Consider the following 23,377-nt stretch of genomic DNA (forward strand, 5'->3'; position numbering starts at 1 on the left):
TATTTTGTATTATCTTTTAATACACTGCCTAGAGATTTTATATTAGGTGGTATATAAATTCAATAAATAAATTTGAGCTAGCAAGCTGAAAGTTAATCCAAAGAAGTACCTTAAGAGAACGACTAGTCCAGTTACTAGGTGTCAGTCTGTTCTGGACAGAGCTGGACTCCAACTGGAGAATCAAGATTTCTGGGAGAGCACCTGGTTGCTCAGCTGGTTGCTGTGACCAAATCTGCTTTCAAAGCATAGGCTAGTGTGCCAGCTGTGCCTATACCTGGAGAAAGCAGCTTTGGGCATGGTCAAACTTGCCTTAGTTTAAAGCTCACTTGAGCTGCTGCAATGTGCTCTATGTGAAAGGGCAGCATCTTAGGAATGTGCATGAACAAGTTCAGTGCTCCATTTCCGGAGCACCAACCCTGTTTGAATGCTGGCATTTGAGCCGGCTCAGACAGTGGGGGAGAGGGTGCCTTTAACCAACAGGTAAGGAGCTCCTTACCTGCTCATCCCCTCCCCACCGTTTCCCCCCTGCTGGCACTTGTTTTAGAAACAGCCGTGCAGGGCTGCAGCATTCCTTCCCAGGTTCAGTCCCTGGCATCTCCAAGTAAAGTAAAGTTGTGCCGTCGAGTCAATGTCAACTCCTGGTAACCACAGAGCCATGTGGTTTTCTTCAGTAAAATATAGGAGGGGTTTAGCATTGCCAGCTCCCGCAGAGTATGAGATGGTGCCTTCCAGCATCTTCCTATATTGCTGCTGCCCAATATAGTGTTTCCCATAGTCTGGGAAACATACCAGCATAGGGCTGGGAAACAGCCATCCGAAACCCTGGAGGACCACTGCCACTTAGTACAGAGTACAGACAATACTGAGATAGATGGACTAATGGTCTGATTCAGTATAAGACAGCTTTATGTGTAACCTGAGTGGGGCTGCCTTTGAAGACTGCTCAGAAACTTCAGCTGGTGAAAAACGTTGCTGTAAAGTTCTGACTGGAGTTAGTATTGTGTGTTGGGAGGTGCAGCTCCTGCATGGCACCGACTCTTAGCACCACGAACCCTATTGACTACTGGGGGCATTAGGAGTAGAGACAAACAGTAAGGGCATTCTGTCTCTCTGACCATGCTTTCTCTACTCTAGTTCCCCGTTTTTACACTGGTAGTGTCAGGTTTCATTCTCTCACCTGGAGAGACAGACTCCCTTCTTCTCCCTTCCCCATTTCCTGTATAAAGCTAGCAACCAAGTATGTCATCTGATCCATCTCCCTGGTGGATTTCCCAAATAAGTTTTTTGAACTTTAATATTGTCTGGAGTTAATTAGCAGTGTTCCCTGACCTTCACACCTCCACTGTAGCTGGGCTTACCTCCCCTCAAGTTCTCTAACATTTTGGAACATGTTCCTTCACTCCTACATTAACTGAACTGGCTTCCAATTAGTTTCCAGGCACAATTCTGATAGAGGCCTTTAAAAGTCCTAAGTAGCTTGTACCAACTGCCTTAGACAAAATAAGACCATTGGTCCTTTGAGCTCAGAATTGTCCACATTAATTGGCAGCAGCTCTCTAGGTTCTTCAGCAGCAGTCTTTCCCAGCCCTACTTGGAGATGCCAGGGATTCAACCTAAGACCTTCTGCATGCAAAGCAGATACTCTACCATTGAGCTATGGCCAGTGGCACACCTAGGTGATTTTGGCTCCTGGACTGTCACAATACCACAGACACCCGTCCTGAGGCCCCCCACCACAAAAGCCAAACTGTGGCTTTTCTATAATTTTAGCCACCATGTGCAGGGGTGGCGGGTGAGCCAAGCAGGCCTCCCCTCACCTTGGCGTTGGTGGTGGGCAGAGTGACTGCTGGGCCTGTCCATCATGCCCAGTGGCCCTCAAAAACTGTGAAACATACCTGCACAGTTCATATAGATTGCAAGCCCGTGATGGCTAAAATTATAGAAAAGCCATGGTTCGGCATGTGATGTGCCAGTGGCACATTGCCTAGATGTGCCACTGGCCATAGCTCAATGATTGAACAGTAATCAAAACAGCTTCTCTATTGTGTATCTCCAGCATTGATTGTCCCCCTTTTGCAATTTTAGCTTCTTCCTCAAGTTTGCAGGAGCCAACTATCTCTGCCTTGTAGCTAACTTCTAATCAGATTTTCTCCAATTTAATTTACAGATAAAATATGTTTCATGATACATGATAATTACTGCAGTGTCTGAATCGGAGGTGGCCAGCAACTCCTCTTATGTGGTTAGGCTGGATCAGTTTCAGTTTGTGACTCGTGAGGATGTGGACAAGCTGCTCGGAGCAATGCGACCTACCACCTGTTCTCTTGACCCTTGACTGACGTGGCTAATACTATCTGGCAGAGAGATTATTGTAGAAGGCCTGGTAGAGATCATACATGCTTCTCTGAGGGAGGGCAAGATGCCTCCTTGTATAGACCACTTCTGAAGAAGCCTGCCCTGGATTCCTCAGAGTTAAGCAACTATAGGCCTGTCTCCAACCTTCCATGGCTGGGCAAGGTAATTGAGAGGGTGGTGGCCTCCCAACTCCAGGCAGTCTTGGATGAAACTGACCCATTTCAGACCAGCTTTCGGGTGGGCTATGGGAAGGAGACTGCATTGGTCGGCCTGATGGATGATCTCCAATTGGGAATTGACAGATACAGTGTGACTGTTGGTCCTTTCGGACCTCTCAGCAGCTTTCGATACTATCAACCATAGTATCCTTCTGGAGCGTCTGAGGGGGTTGGGGGTGGGAGGCACTGCTTTGCAGTTATTCCACTCCTATCTCTCGGGCAGATTCCAGATGGTGTCTCTCGGGGACTGTTCTACAAAAACTGAACTTCAGGATCGTGTCCCTCAGGGCTCCATATTTTCTCCCATGTTGTTGACCATCTACATGAAACCACCTGGAGAGATCATCAGGAGATTTGGTGCAGGGTGTTATCAGTATGCCGATGACACCCATCTATTTCTCCATGTCAACGTCATCAGGAGAAAGCATAACCTCCCTAAATGCCCGCCTGGAGGCAGTGATGGGCTGGATGAGAGGTAACAAGCTGAGACTGAATCCAGATAAGACGGAGGTACTAATTGTGCAGGGTCAGAACTCGGGAGATGATTTTGATCTGCCTGTTCTGGATGGGGTCACACTTCCTCAGAAGGAACAGGTACGCAGTCTGGGGGTGCTTCTGGACACAAAACTCTCTCTGGTGTCCCAGGTTGAGGCAGTGGCCAGAGGTGCCTTTTATCAGCTTTAGCTGATACGTCAGCTGCATCCATTTCTTGAGATAAACGACCTCAGAACAGTAGTACATCTGCTAGTCACCTCCAGACTTGACTACTGCAATGCGCTCTATGTGGGGCTGCCTTTGTAAGTAGTCCAGAAACAGCAGTTAGTCCAGAATGCGGCGGCCAAATTGGTCTCTGGGTCATCTCGGAGAGACCATATAACTCCTATCTTAAAACATCTACACTGGATGCCAGTAAGTTTCTGGGCAGAGTACAAGGTTTTGGTTCTGACCTATAAAGCTCTAAAAAGCTTGGGCCCTGGGGATTTAAGATAATGTCTTCTTCGCTATGAATCACACTACCCATTGAGATAATCTGGAGAGGTTTGTCTGCAGTTGCCACCGGCTCATCTGGTGACTACTCGGGGACAGGCCTTCTCCATTGCTGCCCCAAGGCTTTGGAACACACTTCCTGCTGAAATAAGAGCCTCCCCATGTCTTACAACTTTTAAAAGGGCAGTCAAGACACATTTGTTCACCCAGGCTTTTAATTAGATATTGTTTTAATAGTTTTAACTTTTAATTTTAATTGTTGAAATGTTTTAATCTTTTATTGGCTGTTTTTATTGTTTGTAAACCGCCCAGAGAACTTGCATTTTGGGCAGTATAGAAATATATTAAATAAATAAATAATAAAAGGAATCTCAAAGATCATCAAGATTATGTTTTTGCTTTAAAAAGTATGGCAAGTTACATAAATGTGTAGTAATCATGAGCATGTTTTCTGTCCAATGGGAAGGAATGGGAGTCCATAATACAGAAGCACCAATGGATACTAGACGATGCCACAGGCTAAAATCTTATGGCCATAATCAACAAGCGTGCACACGCGCACACACACACACACACACACACACACACACAGAGGGATGAAAAAAGTATCTTATAAGGTTTGCCATGTCTATACAAGCACAAGGTCTTGGGAACTCTGACTCACTAAATATTATTACATCCACATTTGTGTAAGTTTGTTAAATTGACCCAAGGGATATGGGAAGTGGGGCTGGGGAGAAAATTGTTTGAAGCAATGGAGTCTAACTCAATTAATCTGTGTGCTTCATCTCATGTTTAAAAATAGTTCCATCCTATCTTAGACTTTAGTAGGGCAGACACATTTTAATAAAATATATATTTGCCTTCATCCCATCCAGTTCTGCCCATGATCAGCAGCATGATTAACGAGCACGCGCACACACAGAATGCCATAGAAGTACAGCAGGATAAGAACAGGGAAAAAATAGCTTGCCTTCAGAAAGCTACCAAAGAACTAGTCCTACAGACTTCCTACAGGAAGAGAATATACACCTAGTGTCATGACAGATGAGGCCTTGGTTCCAGTAGAAGTCTAACTTCAGGCAAGGAAAGCAAAGCATATCGAACAACAAGACCCCATCAAAGCCAGCAGAGATTCATTTGGGAGAAGCTATTCTCCAAGATATCCTGGAACTAAGCTATTGGGGACTTTAAAAATGCCAAAACTAGTAGCTTGAAATCTATTGGGTAGCCACTGAAGTTCTCTTTGCACAAGTACCTAATATTCAGTCCTCGTTCTAGACCAAAGTTTCCAAACCACTTTCCAGAGAGCCCCATAAAGAACAATCTAATCTGGAGACCACCAGACATTACAATAGCACAGTTGCTGTCTTTTAGGAAGGGGTACAGTTGCTAAACAAGTCAAAGATTGAGGTGCTGTTGGCAACAGTTACTTACAACATGATATCTAGAAGCAGTGCTGGAATAGGACCACCCCCAAAACTCGACATCTGATACTCAAATAGTGTGACTCCCATTTAAAATATGGAAAACTTGTATCCTTGACCATTCAGACCACCTGCCATCAATATCTCCATCTTATCAGGATTGAGCTTAAGTTTATTATTTACAGGTGAAACTCGGAAAATTAGAATATCGTGCAAAAGTCCATTAATTTCAGTAATGCAAATTAAAAGGTGAAACTGATATGTGAGACAGACGCATTACATGCAAAGCGAGATAAGTCAAGCCTTAATTTGTTATAATTGTGATGATCATGGCGTACAGCTCATGAAAACCCCAAATCCACAATCCCAGAAAATTAGAATATTACATGGAACCAAGAAGACAAGGATTGTAGAATAGAACAATATCGGACCTCTGAAAAGTACACAGTGTACTGTGCTTGATTGGCCAGCAAACTCGCCTGATCTGACCCCATAGAAAATCTATGGGGCATTGCCAAGAGAAGGATGAGAGACATGAGACCAAACAATGCAGAAGAGCTGAAGGCCGCTAATGAAGCATCCTGGTCTTCCATAACACCTCATCAGTGCCACAGGCTGATAGCATCCATGCCACGCCGCATTGAGGCAGTAATTGCTGCAAAAGGCGCCCAAACCAAGTACTGAATACATATGCATGCTTATACTTTTCAGAGGTCCGATATTGTTCTATTCTTCAATCCTTGTCTTCTTGGTTCCATGTAATATTCTAATTTTCTGGGATTGTGGATTTGGGGTTTTCATGAGCTGTACGCCATGATCATCACAATTATAACAAATTAAGGCTTGACTTATCTCGCTTTGCATGTAATGCGTCTGTCTCATATATCAGTTTCACCTTTTAATTTGCATTACTGAAATTAATGGACTTTTGCACGATATTCTAATTTTCTGAGTTTCACCTGTATATACTGCCTTTCAACAGCTTATTCACCCTCATCCAGCCCACCACTGATGCCAAACATTTGTTCATGGAATACAGTGCTTCAACTGGTTCCAATTAAAAGATATTAGAGCTGGAAGTTATCTGCTAGCTGACACCACACACTCCAAATCCTCAGACCAACAGCTTCATGTAGATAAGGTAGCATTGGAGACAACTGAATTTGTGGATGGATCATCTAGAAAAAGATGCTTCTTCCAGCTATATATTCTGGCACCTACCTGCAAGGCAGGAATGAAGCCATCAGTGGAGCTGTAGCTGTCAGAAAATTGCTTAAGCAGATGCTAACAAGCAGTTCTTTTTCTACTCTGAGCATGACTGGTGGAATCATACTCTGATTTAATAAAAGATAGAACGGCTGAAGATAGATGTTTCTACTAAGCTGATTAATTTTCAGTGTTGCCAACTTCTGAACTCACTTTCTTAAATTTATTTGCCAGAGAAAAGGTTTCCCATCCTCAGGGCTTCATCCCCCACCAAATTTCTTTATACTAGAGATGGACTGTCTAAGTTATGCAATATTCCCCAAATACATCTCCTATAAGTCTAGAGTCCAGTAGCAACAAGGAACAAGTGTCATGATCCATGATGGGATCTACCGAGCTAAAAATAAAAATTCAAACACAGCAAGAGGGTTGAATACCTATACAAGATACAAACTCCTGTATTTTTTCTTCAGGAGGGACCAATAGTAGAGGGAAGGATTTAGACCAGAGAAACCACCACTATTGAAATTATTATGCAAGGCGGAGGATTAGCGCACTCTTCTAAAGAACTCATGGCCACTTTCAAGTTCTAAAAAAAATTTAGGATATCTTATCACTGATCTCCAATATCATATTCATCTTGGTTTTAAGTAGAGATAACAGGGGAGCAAGGGATATACAAAGTAAAGGTAAAGTATGCCATCAAGTCGGTGTCGACTCCTAGTGACCACAGAGACCTGTGATTGTCTTTGGTAGAATACAGGAGAGGTTTACCATTGCCTCTTCCCATACAGTATGAGATGCCTTTCAGCATCTTCCTATATTGCTGCTGCCTGATATAGGTGTTTCCCATTGTCTGGGAAACATACCAGTGGGGATTTGAACCTGCAACCTCTGGCTTGGTAGTCAAGCCACTTCCCTGCTGTGCCATTAAGTGGCTGAAGGGATATACAAGGGAATGGTTAAATGGATGAAAGGGTGAGAGGCAGAACAGAGACCTGGAACAAGAGTAAAGGAACTTTTGTGGAATTCAGAAAGGATAATGTTTAGGAAGTGTGCTGTTGTCTAATTAGAGGCCAGAGTCAGTTACCAGGAAATATGAGGACCTGTAAGGAAACTGTATGCCATGTGTTTGTGTTTTAGTGGCTTTGTAGATCAGGCTATTAGTACTGGAAAAAATCTCAATTTGGCAAGGCTTGATCACAATCGCCCAGTGAAGACATAATGCTCAACCATGGTTTAATGCTACATGAACAAGCCTAAGAAAAGCATGAATGTTCTTCCTCCTCTCTCCCATATATAAGGAAGAGGTGTAAACACTTATTTAAAAAATGCAGTTGTGCATTATGTATAGTAAGGAACCACAGTTTGCTAATTAAACTACAAAGTCAGAACAAGCCAGGATATCAAACCTCAGGTTTATTCTGGTGTGATGTCCTAGCTTGTTCTAACTCTAGTTTGTTAAATGGCATCTCCAGGTTCACTCAATCTGGAATTGTTGTTTTAAAGCAAAAGTGTTCACTTTCCTCCTTCTCATAAACAGCTCTCTGAACTGGGTCAACATTAAACACAACAAAATAGGGTACATGGATAATCCTAGAGTACGTCAGTACTAAGTCATGAAAAACTATTGTTAATGCACTTTTGAAAAGCTGATCATTTTAAATAAAAGCAAGAATCTGCATTCAGAAGAGCCATGCTAGTAGGCAAAAAAGCTTACCAAATACTGTTACCAGGTATCAAATATGATGGGTTCTTAAACCACCTAGAACTTTTGGAGACAGGCAGTAGATAAAATAAATTGTATATTTAAGACAAGATCCAGTTTGTCAAACTAAATAAGAAACCTAAGTTTTAGCAAAAGAAAATACCAGTAGGAGATGGCTTCCTTTAAGAGAGAGAGATCAACAAACAGGCATTGAAGAGAATAATATTGGTCTATTTCTTATAATAAACAGAGTACTTTATTGCTAACTATTTAAATATATTCTCCCAGAGCATTAGACTACCTATTCAACTTCCATCCTGAGGCCTGTGAGAGGTAACAATATCCCTTGTACATACACCATTCCTTGCCATGCTTACTGGACATCCTGCTTATAGCAGAACTTGCTTTCAGGTAAGCATAATTAGGATAGGATCACAGTCTTTGTATAGCCATATACAAATTCAAAATCGCAGTTTTGAAATAACCACAAAAATGGGATTCCATGCAAGTTACCTTGCTTAAGGAGATCAGAGAAGAGTCAGTATTCTCTTAAAACGTGCAACCTTTCAAACTTACCCTGCTTTAAAGCAGTGCACCCCCACATGGGTGTCCAGAGGGAGGGGGGAGGGGCACAGTTCACACTGAATTCAATGGGCCATACTCCAGGGAGAGGGATATAGGATTGCTGGCTTTGCCCCAATCTGGCTTTTACTTCCGGGAAGAAGTCCTATGGATGCCCATGCATCCCCATCTCCTTCCAACCAGTTTTGATTTCTGCCTTATATGGCAATGTTACAGGGCAGAACTTGATACTTTCCCATATATTAGTCATGGTACTGAATATAACAACCACAACAAATTCAGTCTTATTTGTTGAGTGGCAGATTGTCAGTTTCGAGACTATGTGCTCATTTAAAATGAGCTATCAAAGCACTTATTTTTGCAATATGTGAGTGTTCGTGAGGAAGCCTATTTATAATTATAACATTTTGTATGCAACACTTCACCACATTGACAAAGATCCCTAAAGAACATCCTGAAAAATTCCATGTTCACAATTTTTTTTCAAAATCCTTTTCCAAAGCATGTCAGTCTGACTAAAATTGCTATATAAAAAGTAAGACACTGAAACAAGAGAACAATTCTGTACTTTGAAATTATATCTATTTTTAAACCTTGTTAAGTTCTCATCTAGGAAAAATACATTTAAGAACAAATGCGAAAGTATGTGTAAAGTGGAACTCTTTCTGTTCTCTTGACAAGATCATTGGAGGAGGCTCTGCTTAGCATGCGGACGATGAGAGGGGTTTGGCCGTGAAGCACACAGTACAGGGGCTGCTCAGTTACTGCACCCAGGCTTTGGTATGTTCTCCGGGCTGGCATCTACTCTTCAGCCTCCATCAGAGTTTCTAGAAGACAAGTAAAGATGTGGCTCTTCATCCAGGCTTTTATATGAGAGTACAATTTTTACTGCTGCTTTGTGTTTTGGGTGTTACTGTTTTATATAGGTTTTTAAACTTTTAAATAGAGAAATATTATTATATTTGTATTTAGTAGCTGTACGTAAGTATTTTAATTGTGTGTTTTAATTATATCGTATTGTAAACCATTTTGCAATTATGTTAATGAAAAGAAGTATAGAATCAAATGAACTACATCTTCGTGACTTTCCATTGTGTGCTTGACTGTCGACTCATCCCCCACCTTTTACTTACACCTTTACACTCCCACACATGCAACAAAATAAGCTGGTAGAATCTTCAAGGGATACAATGGGTCATACCATTTCAGAGTGCAGGAGATATATTCCTGAATGTTCTCCTATGGGAAGAAAACCTTCCAACAAATAGATAACTGGCACAGAGAGGGCTGTGATAGAACCTCTCTCTGCTGTGGCAGTTTTTTGTGGGGGTTTTTTTTACTACTCATGGAATAGCAAAGAAGTGATTGCCCCATCTCCAGTCTCAGTAATAATCCACATTACCATCTCAGGACTTCTGCCATTTCATTTCTGTTCCAAGGAAGCAAACAGATAACCAGGAATAGGCTGATTGCCAATCAAGTTTTTGGAGCACAATGAACAAGAATTTGAAGAATCTATCCAAGTTTTCTTCTCAGTATGCCAACAATGTTTAATTTACATTCACATCTTCATCCAGGTATTTAGGCCATGGTCTGAGAGAACATACAATTCAGCTGTTAGCTAACTAGGTCTCAGCCAGGTAGTTGTCTGCATGGGAAACTGTCTAAAAGCCTCATGTAAGCCACTCCAAGTCTCCCAAAGGAAGAGTTGGCTATAATGTTATACAACAAAATATTCAAGTCACTTCCACAATATCACAGCTGGGTAATTTTAACACACACTAAAGTACACAACTTTTTTTTTTTAATGAGCAATACCAACATGTACAAAGAATGCTAAAATGCTTTGAGGTAGAAAAATGATGCTTTGGGTTTAAAATTGTCTACTTTTGGAATTGCACAACACCGAAGACATGGAACTTGTTATTCTGAGGTGCAAGGTCCCCACCACCCCCCTCCTCCTCTCACAAAATGTAAGGCCAGACTAATAAACATACACGTATGTGTACATGCAAAGGAGATTCAGGAAACTGCATGGAAGATTCCAGTAACTTACAACTACAGTTTTGCAACCTCAAATGGCAAAGGAAACTTCCCAGAAACATCACTATCTCCCATGGAGTAGTAAGTGGTGTTACATTCCAAGTTTTTGGTATTTCCTTATTTGGTGTGCCACTTTAATTTCCTACACCAAATTATTGCATTTTGCCACATTTAAGATGTTGGAACCAAGTCTGTTTCTTCTGCAACCATATACAAGATATGCATGCAATGCAAGGCCATGAACCAATGGCTCTTCACCACTCCCATCTTTCCCTTATTGACAGCCAAGCCCCTTTGATTTATAAGGCTGCAGGACTAGAATCTGATGAGGCATGTTAAAAAAAAACACACAAACTACAGAAACTGACAAGATGATACACATGTACACAGAGACAACTATAACCCTTATGGTGCACTTTTGCTATTTTGGAGACATCAGAAACCTGCTACTTGAAATTCAGCTCCCATTGTTTTGACAGTGCCCTACAAAGCTTTTTACACACAAAGCCTTGGAAAGAGTTTAAATATTCAGCTACAGTATCAACTTATCTCCACAACAACATATGTGCACAGATGCAGCTACAATGGATTTTTAGGCTACAAAAGCATTAAGAGTAAACAAAGCAGTAATAAGTCATGCTTCAGAGAAGAACAAGAGTGGATTCCAAAATATAGAGTATGCAACTAGTGCTGTTTAGAAGTATACCCTTTATTAGAGCATAAAGATGTCAAGGCAGGTGTACCAAGGAGATTTCTCTATTCTCACTCTTCCAAGCTACCCACCAGATAGGTTGAAAGGGTCATCTATATCTTAACAACCACCCTGCTGGATCAGGCTCAAGGCCTATCTAGTCCAGAATCCTGTTTCACACAGTAGCCCACAAGAAAGAGGTGAAGGCATGCCCATACTATCTTGCTGTTGCTCCCCTGCAACTGATATTGAGAGGCATTGTGCCTCTGAGGCTGGAGGTGGCCTACAGCCACCAGATTAGTAGCCATTGATAGACCTGTCTTCCATGAATTTGTCTAAGTACCTTTTAAAGCCATCCAAACTAGAGGCCATAACCACATACCATGGCAAAGACTTCCATAGATTAATTATGTGTTGTGTGACAAAGTACTTCCTCTTTTTGATCCTAAATTTCCCAGCTTTTAGTTTCATGGGGTGACCCCTGGTTCTAGCATGTTGAGAGGGAGAAAATTTCTTCTCTATCCACTCTCTACTCCATGTATAATTTTATACACCTCTGTCATGTCTCCGCTTAGTCACCTCTTTTATAAACTAAAGAGCCACAGATGCTGTAGCCTTGCTTCATAAGGAAGGTGCTCCAGGCCCCTGATCATCATGATTGCCCTCTTCTGCACCTTTTCCAGTTCTACTAAATCCTTTTAAAGATATGGTGACCAGAACTGTATGCAGTATTCCAAATGTGGCCACACCATAGATGTGTATAAGGGAATTATAATATTAGCATTTTTATTTTCAAACCCCTTCCTAATGATTCCTAGCATGAAATTTGCCTTTTGCTGCCACGCACTGAGTCAACACTTTCAATGAGCTGTCCACCACAACCCCAAGATCTCTCTTCTAGTCAGTCATTGACAGCTCAGATCCCATCAGTGTATATATGAAGGTAGGGTTTTTTGTCCCAGTATGCATCACTTTACAGTTGCTTACATTGAACCGCATTTGCCATTTTGTCACTCACTCAGGTTGGAGAGATCCTTTTGGAGCTCTTCACAATCTGTTGTGGATTTCACTAGCCTAAATAGTTTAGTGTTGTCTGCAAATTTGGCCAGTTTGCTGCTTACTCTGACTTCTACATCACTTATGAACAAGTTAAAGAGCACTGGTCCCAGTATCAATCCCTGGGGCAACCCCACTTCTTACTTACTTCCATTGTGAAAACTGTCATTTATTCCTATCCTTTGTTTCCTGTCCTTCAACCAATGAAAGATGAACAAAATCGTTCAAGCCATGAACAATGAACCTGCTCCCTTATCTTATGACAATGGTCAGTTTTCCCCATAGAAAAAACTTGCTTTTGCATACCCTGCCTTTTCTGTTAATGCTGCCAAAGCTAAAATAAACATGCACAGAAAATTTAGGAAGTTTACATTCTTTGCTTTTCTTTAACCATGTGTTTATAGTGTGAAAGAAGACTCTATACAAGAGGAGTGAAATTCATGTATATCCATCTAGAAAGGAACTTGGCTCAGCATCAGCAATATAAAGAGCATGATGTAGAAGAGTAAGAGTATGCTAAAGGATGCAGTCTTATGTACACTTTCCATACTGCTTGAATAGAACTGTGGGACTGTGTACATACACATCACTCAACGAAAGATAACCCCCATCTCTTTCCAGAATACATTCTACAGACAAAGCACTGAAGTAAACCTTTTATTTGTACACTTTAGCACAAAATTTGGCTAAATAAAAAAAGCTACAAAATGCAGGCACTCTCCTTTGCAAAGTGTAAAGGTTAACACAAGTCTCCCCAGGTGATTCATACTTGCTTGAAATTTCTGCTGATATACAAGGTGACAGATCTAACAATTAGTTTCACTTCAGCCTTAATACTAATCAAAACAGTATTACTTTTCACGTCTCTCCATGTCAGCATGAAGTTACTGGAATCAACATTAACCATCAAGTGCAGCTTAGATCACATGATGAAAACAGAACTATATGCAAGCACCAGTGAACAAGACTGTAAGGTCGTGCACAAAACCGAAAGCAGGGAAGGGCTCGGGGAAAGGCAGGAGCTGTCCTGCCTTCCCCCACATGATCCAAGCTGTTCTCAGGCTTGCCAGCGCTGCACATCTCATATGACCAGTGTGCGGCAGCTCCAAAAGCGGCTGAGGAACAGAAGGAAAGCAGCCTGCAGCCTCCCGCATCCCCCAATGTACCACATGATGAGCACGGTGCATTGGGGGATTCCCTCACAAGCTGGGCACTCTAGGCAACCAACTCTGTGCTGGTTCGGGCTGCCTGCAGCCCAAGTGCACATGCACATGCACGCACACACACCCCTGGGGACTTGACTATAAGGGCACAAGCAGGTAAAAGCCTGGGGAAAATTCTCGGGCTACCCAATGAGGCAGTGCTGAGATCAGCCATGATCCTGGTACTTCACATGAGCAGCTCTACCCCGATAGGGCTGCTTACGTGAACAGCCTCTACATGCATTCAAAATCTCAGAGAAGTCTCACAAGCTACCTGAGCAGGAGCAGCATTAGTTCGCTGCACAGCCGGTTCTATTATTCAAAGTGAGGCAGAAAACTACTTCGGACTGTACATATTAACACATGCTCTGCCATCATGTAGGCTGGTGGCCAATGCTCCAGCCACTACAAGTCTTCTCAGCTCTGATTTACAATATGCATTTTGCCATGTAGACATTATGCACCCAGGTTATTTGCACAATATTCAACACATATTAGTTCATAGCCAAGTATTCAGAATTGGCTTTTTATTAACCAAGGACACAAGTGTTCTAGTTTATGATGGTGCTGATATCTACCAAGACCGCGTTGTTAGTCAAGTCCTAAACTGCCTTACCCAAAGACCTGAGCACACAATCCCTACCATTCCTTTTGCAAAGAAGGACATCGCCAACTGAAAAATCATCATCCATAGAGTGTACTTACTGATCCATTAAGATACAATAGTGTCATAACGGATGGAATGTAAACTCACACAGCCAGCTAAAGAGGTGGAGAGGATAGAGACAAAAGTAGATGCTCATAGGCTTTACCAAGGAGGAACACATGTACAGATTCCCAGGATCTAGTCTTTCTGCCTAATATGGTTATGGAAACAGAACTACCTGATTGAGGTAAATACAGATACCAATTCATGGCCAGGCTAAAGTTTCTAGTGTTCAGAAATGCTCTACTAAGCAATGACCCAAGCAGGCAAAAGTAAGTACTACCAAGAGGGCAAGATTATTAGTTTTATTTCATGCTCTTCCTGCAGCTCTCTCTCTCTTTTTCCTTTTTTTTCTTTTTAAATTTTTATTGGTTTTTACAATATCTTAACATTCAAATTACATTTAATTAAGTAAATATTGACCTCCCGCTGACCAGTCTGCACTGTTCATATTAGCTATACAAAGCAGCTCTCCTTATTTAAAGTGAAACACATGCACAGACCACCTCATCATGTGACAGCTAAACTTCAATACGCCCCGACCTAGGAAAGGTTGACAGAATAGGATTCTGCTGACTGAAACTGCACAGAGCTTTTCAGAACCAAAGTTACCATGGGAGACACACACAGAGAGAGGGGTGCAAAAGGTAACAATCCAGCACCACGATGCCAAGTATGGCCAACAGCCCCACAGAGCTTTCGACCTGGGGACAGCAGGGGGCGAGAACTCACCGCCGGGCTGCTGCTGCTACTGCCGCTGCCTGCACTGCCCTCCATCGCTTTGGCCTTGCCTTTGGTGGGCGACTCCTGCAGTAGCTGCTCTAAGCAAGCGGTGCCGGGCAGAGAGGAGCTCTTCTGGTGGGACAGGTGCGCCCCAGGCCGGCGCAGCGGAGACTCCTCCCCATCTTCCTTCTTCGCTTTGGAGCCGCCATCCCCGCCCCCCTTGTGGGCTCTGGTCGTGGCGGGCGAGGAGCAAGCGGACGAGGAGGCGGACGAGGGGCCGGAGCGCCGGCCGGGCTGGTGCCCCCTGCCCTGGTGGGGGTGGAGGAGGTGCTCCCGCAGGCGGCGCAGAGCCGATCCGGCCTCGGTGCTGGCAGCCTCCAGGGGCTCCGCCGAGGAGCAGCATAGGTTGGGCTGGGAGGACGAGAAGACTCGGTCTAGCACGTGCTTCCTGCGCCTGAAACCGCTCCACTTGGTGGTGGTGGTGGTGCCGCCGCCCCCTAGCAAGTCCCCCTTGCCTGGCTGGTGCCCGCTGGGAGCACGAGGAGGAAGCGACGGAGAAGTCTCCGCACTGCGGCGCTCGGCTCCCACTTTGCCGCTGCCCTTGCCCTTGCCCCCCAGCTGCAGGTTTCTCCACAGCCGGGCCTGGAAGGAAGACGCCGGCTCCAGCTCGCCAGGCTTATCCACTGCTGCTGCCAGTGCGGCCGCCCCAGGCTCCTTGCCTGGCTCCATCCTCTCCTCCCCCTCTCTGCGCCCCCGTCGCCGCCTTCTCCACCGACGCCACCAGCTGTGGCTGCTGCTGCTGCTGCAGCAACAGCAGCAGAGCCCGGTGGAGCCCGACGGCTTCAATCCAGCCCCGCTAAGGGAGAAGAGACTGCGTTTTCCGCCTAGCACCGCAGTAGGCGGCAACCTCAACACGCCAGCCGGCTCTTCAGTCTGGTTGCACTGGCGAGTAACGGCGACGTGTGGGAGCAGGAGCAGCCGCCGCCGTGTGGGGAATTACAGTAAGCGCCAAACGCGCCGCCAAACTTTGTGTCTTGCGCGCCTGAGTGTCCCTTATGGTTGCGGTTGCAGACGGCTCGCTCCCTCCCACTGGCTGGACTCCGGTGGTGGTGATGATGATAATGAACGACTGAAATAATGACCCGCAAGCGTGGCGCTATGGAATAGGCGAGAAGGGAAAAGAACAGGGGAGGATTGTGTTGGGCAGTTTGCAGAGCAAAACAAAGTTGACTGCTGCTTTGCTTTCCGCGCCAGAAAGATGCACGACGTATCTCGAGCTCATAGCTCAGCCGTGTTGAGAAAAGGGCGGGGGCCTGAGGGTGGTTGGAACCCGAGCTTGACTATATAGCCTGTGCAGTGTGCGCACAGAAAAGCTTCCCGCGCTAGCTTCCATGACGCCTAGAAGCGCAACTGAAGGCAGAAGATTGTGAGCCCTTTAGGGACAGAGAGCCAGCCTTGTTTTTATTTATTTATTTATTTATTTATTTGATGCATTTATATACCGCCTTTCATTTAAAGACAACCCCAAGGCGGTTTACAAAAGTTAAAACATACAATAAAAAGGCAATAAAACATCAAGCTAAATATATATATATTTAGTACATATATATATATACACACACACATATAAAATACAGGCATAAAAACAATGCAACAGATAAAAACACACAGAAGCAGCAGTAAAAACGATTATGTAAAAGCCTGGGTAAAAAGCCAAGTTTTACCAAGCTTTCTAAAAGCTGTCATTCATTCATTCATTCTTATTTCTCCATGTAAACCTCTTTGGAAACTTTTGTAGAAAAACGGAATATATATATCCATAGTCGTAGAAGACAATCTCTGGACATAAACTGCAGAATACAAGCAGGTGAGGTATAAGGGAAATCTCATTCCAGGGAACACACCTGACGGCACAGAGCATGCTCGTTGAACTGGGCAAGCTAGCTGGAGCTACCTTTGCTGAAACAGCTGGGCAAACCCTGGTTCCTACCTTAAAACAGGGCCTGGTAGCAGTGGCATTGGTAGCTGCTTAAAAGATCCAAGCTTTTGGGGAAAAATAAAATAAGGATATGAATCGCTGGGGGGAAAATAAATCTTAATATACTGGGAAGAACAGCAGTTGTAAAAATGAAAGTTCTTTCAAAACTTATTTTTTAATTTCAATCCCTTCCAGTAGACATTCCAGGAAAAGTATTAAGATTGTGGCAAAACAAAATTGAAAGATTTTGCTTTAATACAAACAAAAATGAGAATAAATAGAAAGATAATATATAGACCTCAAAAACAAGCTGGTTGGGGACTTCCAAATTTAAAACTTTACTATCAAGCTGCCCAGTTAAGTCATATGATTGCATTCATAATGGATGATGTATCAAAGCAGTGGATACAAATAGAAGATACTCAAGAATCAGCAGGAGTTTTAAGACAAATATTTTTTCACCCAAGTAAATTCAAAGATGTTAAGAAAATTAAAAATGTTTTCACTAGAAATATGTTTACAATATTGATAGGAGATTTTTCTTCATTAACACCTCTATTAACATGTCTGGATACTGGGGCACGCAACTCTGGATTGGCTTATTTGAGGCTGTTGAAGGAAAGAGATTTTTATAGAATAAGATTTTTTTAATGGAAATAAGACATTGTATAAGGTTGAGTTTGAACAACAAACGGGATGCCATGTACATTGGCTAGTTTGGTTTTAAATTAGATCCATATTGATGGATAGTAGAGTTGAGAGTTCAGCTACTTGCTCACTTACAAATTTTGAGAAATTAAACCTTAGCTATCCAGATCATCCTAAAAGAATAAGTATTGCTTGCTTGTATGATAAATATGCTATATTAATTTGTATTGAAGTAAATTGAATAAATGTAAGATTATGCCAATAAAAAGATCCAAGCCCCAGGCCTACAGCCCCTCTCTTGATAGTTAAGCTAAATCACCACCCCGCCAAAGAATAATTGGGTATGTTTTTAAATATTTTAAACATATTAGTATGTTTCTAATATTATAATACAGTAGTGGAAGTAGTAGAGAGCTAGGTGAGGCTAGGAGTGCTCTCTCTCTCTCATGCTCTGTCCAGGTGCCTCCACTACTGCACTTCCTTTCTGGAAGAGGCCATGGAGGAACAGGAGGAGATTCCCGGCACAGAGCAATTCAGTGGGGGCCTGTGCCCCATGGGCCACCACCTAATGATGCCCGGCCTGGTAGTATAGAGCAGGGAAAGCAAGTACATGTATTACACCTTTTAAAAACAACTGTTTTGGCCAGCAACAAAACCATATTGTGCATTTTTTCCTGAATGTATTTCATTTCAGGCATTATTACACAGAACACCAGGACTTGAACCAATCATTATATTGCTTCACAGGGACATTAGTTGCTAAACTGCCCAGAGACATAAGTTTTGGGCAGTATAAAAATATGTTAAATAAATAAAGTAGTATTCTGCAAAGACATGTTTGTTTAAAACTGTTCTTTCATCATTTATAGATGGACAGTCACAGTGTTGATGCTTCTTACAACATATGTGACCAGATTTCTGAAGATATATATTAAAAGGCTCCTATGGAATATGTTGCAAAAGTGCTACTTTTCCAAAAATGGTGCTGCCTATGTTCACCTGTATGGTTTTTAGCATCACTCTGTGAGCATTGTGCCTTTCAAGAAATCTATATTCTTATAACAGTCACCCGTTATACAACAGCAGCAGGGAAATGTGACAGGGGCAAACTCTCTCTTTTCATAGTATTTAAGCCAAAATCATGAGAAGGCTCTTGTATCTTTAAAAGTTGCAGAGAGGAAATTTAAAGTAATTGAAAATTTCCCCATCACTGCTAAAATAAACAAGGACATGTGGAAGCTGTTCACCGGTGTGAATGAACCCTTGATAGTACTAGAGCCTTTCCAGTGTGTCTGAAACTGACAGCTCTCATCTGATATGTGGAGATGACCTGCAGTGGAAAATGCAGAAAGTTCATTTGCTGATGCAGCAGCTGCAATTCCAGCCATCTGTTAGTGCAGCCAGAGATGCTTTGGAGAAAGGAGGGAGGATGCTAACCAGAGGCAAGCAGAGGCATTGTACAGGAGCAGGGGAACAGCTTCCCAACAGGAGTTATTAGCACCCCAGGGGTACTTGAAGGGCTCCCAGGGATGCTCAGAGCCCTCCTGCCCCCCTCCTCTGCAGCTGCAGCCACACTATTTGTTCCCCTTCCCCATCTGAGCATCACTGACTTGAAGCCAAAACGTCCTCAGTTATGTATCCACTACAGAACGGGAGGGGAAAGCATGAAGATTGGCTGGTCAGTGCTGAAACCCAGTGTACCCCTCTCCTCAACTTTGTGGACAGGTTTCAGAATCTTAGCATTAAGTACTCTATTGAAATTAATAGGTCCAACTACTGATCCAATTACTTAAAACTGGTCCAATTAAACTGGTCCAATTACTTTCAAAGTTAATACTCATGAGTAACTTAGTCTGGATGAAAGTAAATGCCTTGAGTAGCCATCAACATTTAAGTGTGTGTGTGTGTGTGTGTGTGTGTGTGTGTGTGTGTGTGTGTGTGTGTACACACAATCTCTTTCGGGTACCTGAGCTGAAGATTTGCAACTGAAGCAGTATACTTGTTTAAACAGATTGGGAACTGTTCTGGGGGATACTCTTTTCATAACCAAAGCCTCCCCTCCCCCCACTGATGCAAGTGGGTTACATGATTCAAAAGCAGCACCTCTGCATAGGTGTATAATAAAATAAGTTCCCTTGCCCTTGTCCCCCCCTTCCATACCACAATCACATTTATGACAAATGAGTCATAAAAAATAAAATCATGCAAAAATAAAGCCTTTGTTACCATCAGCATTTACATATCAGCTTCAGATGAGATTATATGTGTATTTGAATTCTAATGGGGGGTGGGGTAAGAAATTTACATTCCATATTTTTGTTTAGACTACAAAAGCATTTTCCTATTTATAGCAGCTCAAATGTCATCTTTTGAACAGGATCTCCAACCTGTTCCGCATGATTGCCTTGAGCTGTTGCAATGCAAAGACTTAGATGCCCTGTCTTCTCCAACTGTCTTACAGCAGCCTCAGGCCTGCAAGGATTGTTTGCTTTCAGTGGGTGTGCTTGCTCACAAGAAAAGCTGAGATCTTTCCAATGGGACACATTACTACACTAAGGAAATGGATCTAAAATCCCACTCAAATGACTCCTGCTAAATCTCATCTGACTGAAGGCTCAGGGATGGTTGACTTTTCAGTGGTATGTACGGCTTGCAAATGAGCCTTGACTCTCATTCTGTGCCTCCAGCAGTGCCTTCATAAAATGTGCTCTTCCTAACACAAACTGCAAGTCTCCAAGAGCAATCCCTATTAATAGAAACTATGAGGAATATTACAGCTAACTGCACCTCAGAGAGACCATCTGCTACCAGAGTTAAATGCCATCTGACCTCAAATAGTAGGGACAAAGGTGGAGAAGCAGAGGTGGTATTTAGAGATTACCTTTGCTCTTTATGGTCTAATTCAGGACAAGTAATTTTAAGCATGATTTGTTACCTATTTTGAATGCCCAACTCACCTTTCCAATAGTGATTTCTCTTGAGATTTCTTACTGAAAGGTGAAGGGGGGCTGGGCAATACATGAACAAAACAAATCACAAATTCAGTTATCAGAAGGCAGACATGAAAATTGATAGTGTGATTAGGTGTGGGATCAGAAATCACTCCTATAAACCAGACTGCCCTGCCAGTTTGGAAGGCAATTAGGGAAGAGGTATTTTGCCAACCAGCATGTCTCATCCAGTTTAATGAGAAGTATTCAAACTCCAGATTCCCTTAAGTCAAGATTTAACATGTGCACACAACCCCAAGGTGACAGAACTCTCAAGGCATACAACAGTCTCTCTCAAGCAGAGCTGGTCTTGTGGTAGCATGAATTGTCCCCTTTGCTAAGCAGGGTCCACCTTGGTTTGTATTTGGACTGGAGACTACATATGAGCACTGTAAGATATTCCCTTTAGGGGATGGGGCCATAGCTCAGTGGAAGAGCATCTGCAAGCTTGCATGCAGAAGGCCCCAGGTTCCATCTCTGGCATCTCCAGGTAGGGCTGGGAGAGACTCCTGCCTGTAACCTTAGGGATCCACTGTCAGTCAGTGTAGACAATACTGAGCTACTGTAGATGGAACAATGGTCTGACTTGGTATAAGGCAGCTTCATATGTTCCTATAAGGAGTGTACAGACCAGGAAGAGCCCTGTGGATCCTGAGTACAGGTATACTTTCCTCTGCCTCCCAGGTCTCCTGAGCCAGATGTTTGGTGGTGTTGTGGTATGTAAGGTATAGAAGCCAAAGTAATCTGTCTTGGTCCTTGCAGACCAGCAGGATGTCCCCCCCACCGCCTCTTTTTATCTCCATTCTGCCCTTCTCCTCCTAGCTCCTCAGCTTTATCCACATGTACTGCATATTATTTTGATGAGATGCTCTAAGGCTTGCACATGTGTGTGCACACACAAGTTTTTTTGATGTCTGCTCAGTTAATTTTAGAATCTCCTCAGACTGAATCCAGAAGGCTCCACTCTGAATGCATATGCGCGCCCACTGCCTTGATACTGCCACCTGGAACAAAACTCATTCTGCACACAGATTAAAAAAATTAGAGGGAACACTGGGATTAGGTAGTTGATAAAAGGGCTTCAATAGCCTTCTATGCTCATCAAAGCTTAAGAGTGGGGTATTAAAGCAGCTAGTTGTTGTTTGAAAGAGGCCTCAGATAGAAGGAAACAGATCTGGGAGTTGAAGCTGGCTAAAACGAAAGAGTCCTCAGTATTGAAAGTTTTTAGAAATCTGAAGCAGGTTAAGAATTTTTTTTTTGCTTGCTTTAAGAACTCAGCCTGTAGGTAAACAAACAGATAAACAAACTTATTACAAAAACAGCAGAACTCTTCAGTGCTCTCATACAGAGGAACTGACAGTGCAATTGGATGCATATCATATCTACTAGGAAATAAATCCTGCTAAATTCAGTGAAACTAATTCCCAGGTAAGTATTATAGGATTGTAGCTTAAATCCTATAATACTGCCCCTGGACCTCCCTGCTCAGGGAAGTAGAAAGTGTCTTAATATAACTTCAATGAAACATCATAATTTAACAAAGAATAAATAGGTAAGTCACATTAAGCTACATTGTTGCTCCTTGGAGGCTGAAAGAGATCACAACTTTTACAGCTGATGATTAATTATTGCGAAATAACTTTGAATTCTAGTTTCATCATCGGCCTTGGTAGTAATTGCTCCTTCATAAATCGGTAATAAAGGAATGAATGTTCCATATGGGATTATCTCTAATGCAAACTGTTATATAAAACTTTAATCTGAACCTGGTGAAGTCTGGTTTATTTGAGTTAAAATGACAAACATCTTTCCAACAATTCACAGTAATAAGCATGAAGGAGCCTGGAGGGAGGATACTTGGAACTGAAAGCAAAGTATGATTCTCACAGAATATGAGCACACTTTTGTCCAAAGGCAATTAATCATTTATGTTTCAAGAAAAGTACTTTTCCATGTATTGCTGTCAGCGACTGTGGGCTACCACATTAAAATTTAAACAAATATCATGGCTCATACAGCAAAATAAGAACATGAAAAGAACTCTACTAGATCAGCCCAAAAGTTCATTGAGTTCAGCATTCCGGTTCCCACAGCAGCCAAGCAGATGCCTCTGGAAAGTCAGCGAAGGGTTTCAAGGGACTAGCACTTCTCTGCTGTTGCTCCAAAGGTATACTAACTCTGAACACAGAGGTTCCACATAGCCATGAATAATTGCCAGTAATAGACCTAATCTCCATGGATGTATCTACTCTCCTTTTAAAGCCATTTTCCCAGTGGCTGTTGCTGATGTCTACCTTGTGTTTCTTTTTAGACCATACGCCCTTTAGGTGCAGGGACCCATCTCATTTCTTTCTTTCTTTTTTTAATGTAAACTGCTTTGAGAACTTTTTTGTTTTGAAATTTGTATATAAATACCTGTAGTAGTGGTAAAGCCATATTAGCTAGTGCCTAATGCCACTGGCACAGCGGGGAAATGACTTGATTAGCATGCCAGAGGTTGCCGGTTTGAATCCCTCTGGTATGTTTCCCAGATTATGGGAAACACCTATATCGGGCAGCAGTGATATAGGAAGATGCTGAAAGGCATCATCTCATACTACACTGGAGGAGATGGTAATGGTAAACCCCTCCTGTATTCTACCAAAGACAACCACAGGGCTCTGTGGTCACCAGGAGTTGACACCAACTTGACAGTACACTTTACATTAATTCCACAACTGTGGCAGCAAATACCATGAATTATTTGTTGTGTGAGGAAGTACTTTCCCCTCTCACTGTTCTGAATCTCCTGCAAACCACTATGACTCTGAGTCAGGGACAGAGAGAGCTGTAATTGTGCGCACAGGTTCCAATATCT

At 42.7% G+C, this 23,377-nt stretch overlaps 1 protein-coding gene across 14 annotated transcripts in view; it reads right to left on the bottom strand.

The window, feature by feature from the left end:
- Window positions 1–15,983, bottom strand: part of MCTP1 (multiple C2 and transmembrane domain containing 1) — a 335,774-nt gene extending 319,791 nt beyond the window's left edge. For 4 of the 14 annotated variants that reach the window (XM_053298667.1, XM_053298665.1, XM_053298666.1 and 1 more), the window contains exon 1: window positions 14,914–15,981. In XM_053298667.1, coding sequence (XP_053154642.1) covers window positions 14,914–15,633 — 720 coding nt within the window. In that variant the 5' untranslated portion in view covers window positions 15,634–15,981. Of the gene's footprint in view, window positions 1–14,913 lie in introns of all 14 variants that reach the window. The other 10 variants (XM_053298672.1, XM_053298670.1, XM_053298680.1 and 7 more) reach the window with 6 other exon arrangements.
- Window positions 15,984–23,377: the final 7,394 nt, after the last annotated feature.

The sequence above is a fragment of the Hemicordylus capensis genome, chromosome 2, assembly GCF_027244095.1.
Source record: "Hemicordylus capensis ecotype Gifberg chromosome 2, rHemCap1.1.pri, whole genome shotgun sequence".
NCBI classification, from domain to species: domain Eukaryota; kingdom Metazoa; phylum Chordata; class Lepidosauria; order Squamata; family Cordylidae; genus Hemicordylus; species Hemicordylus capensis.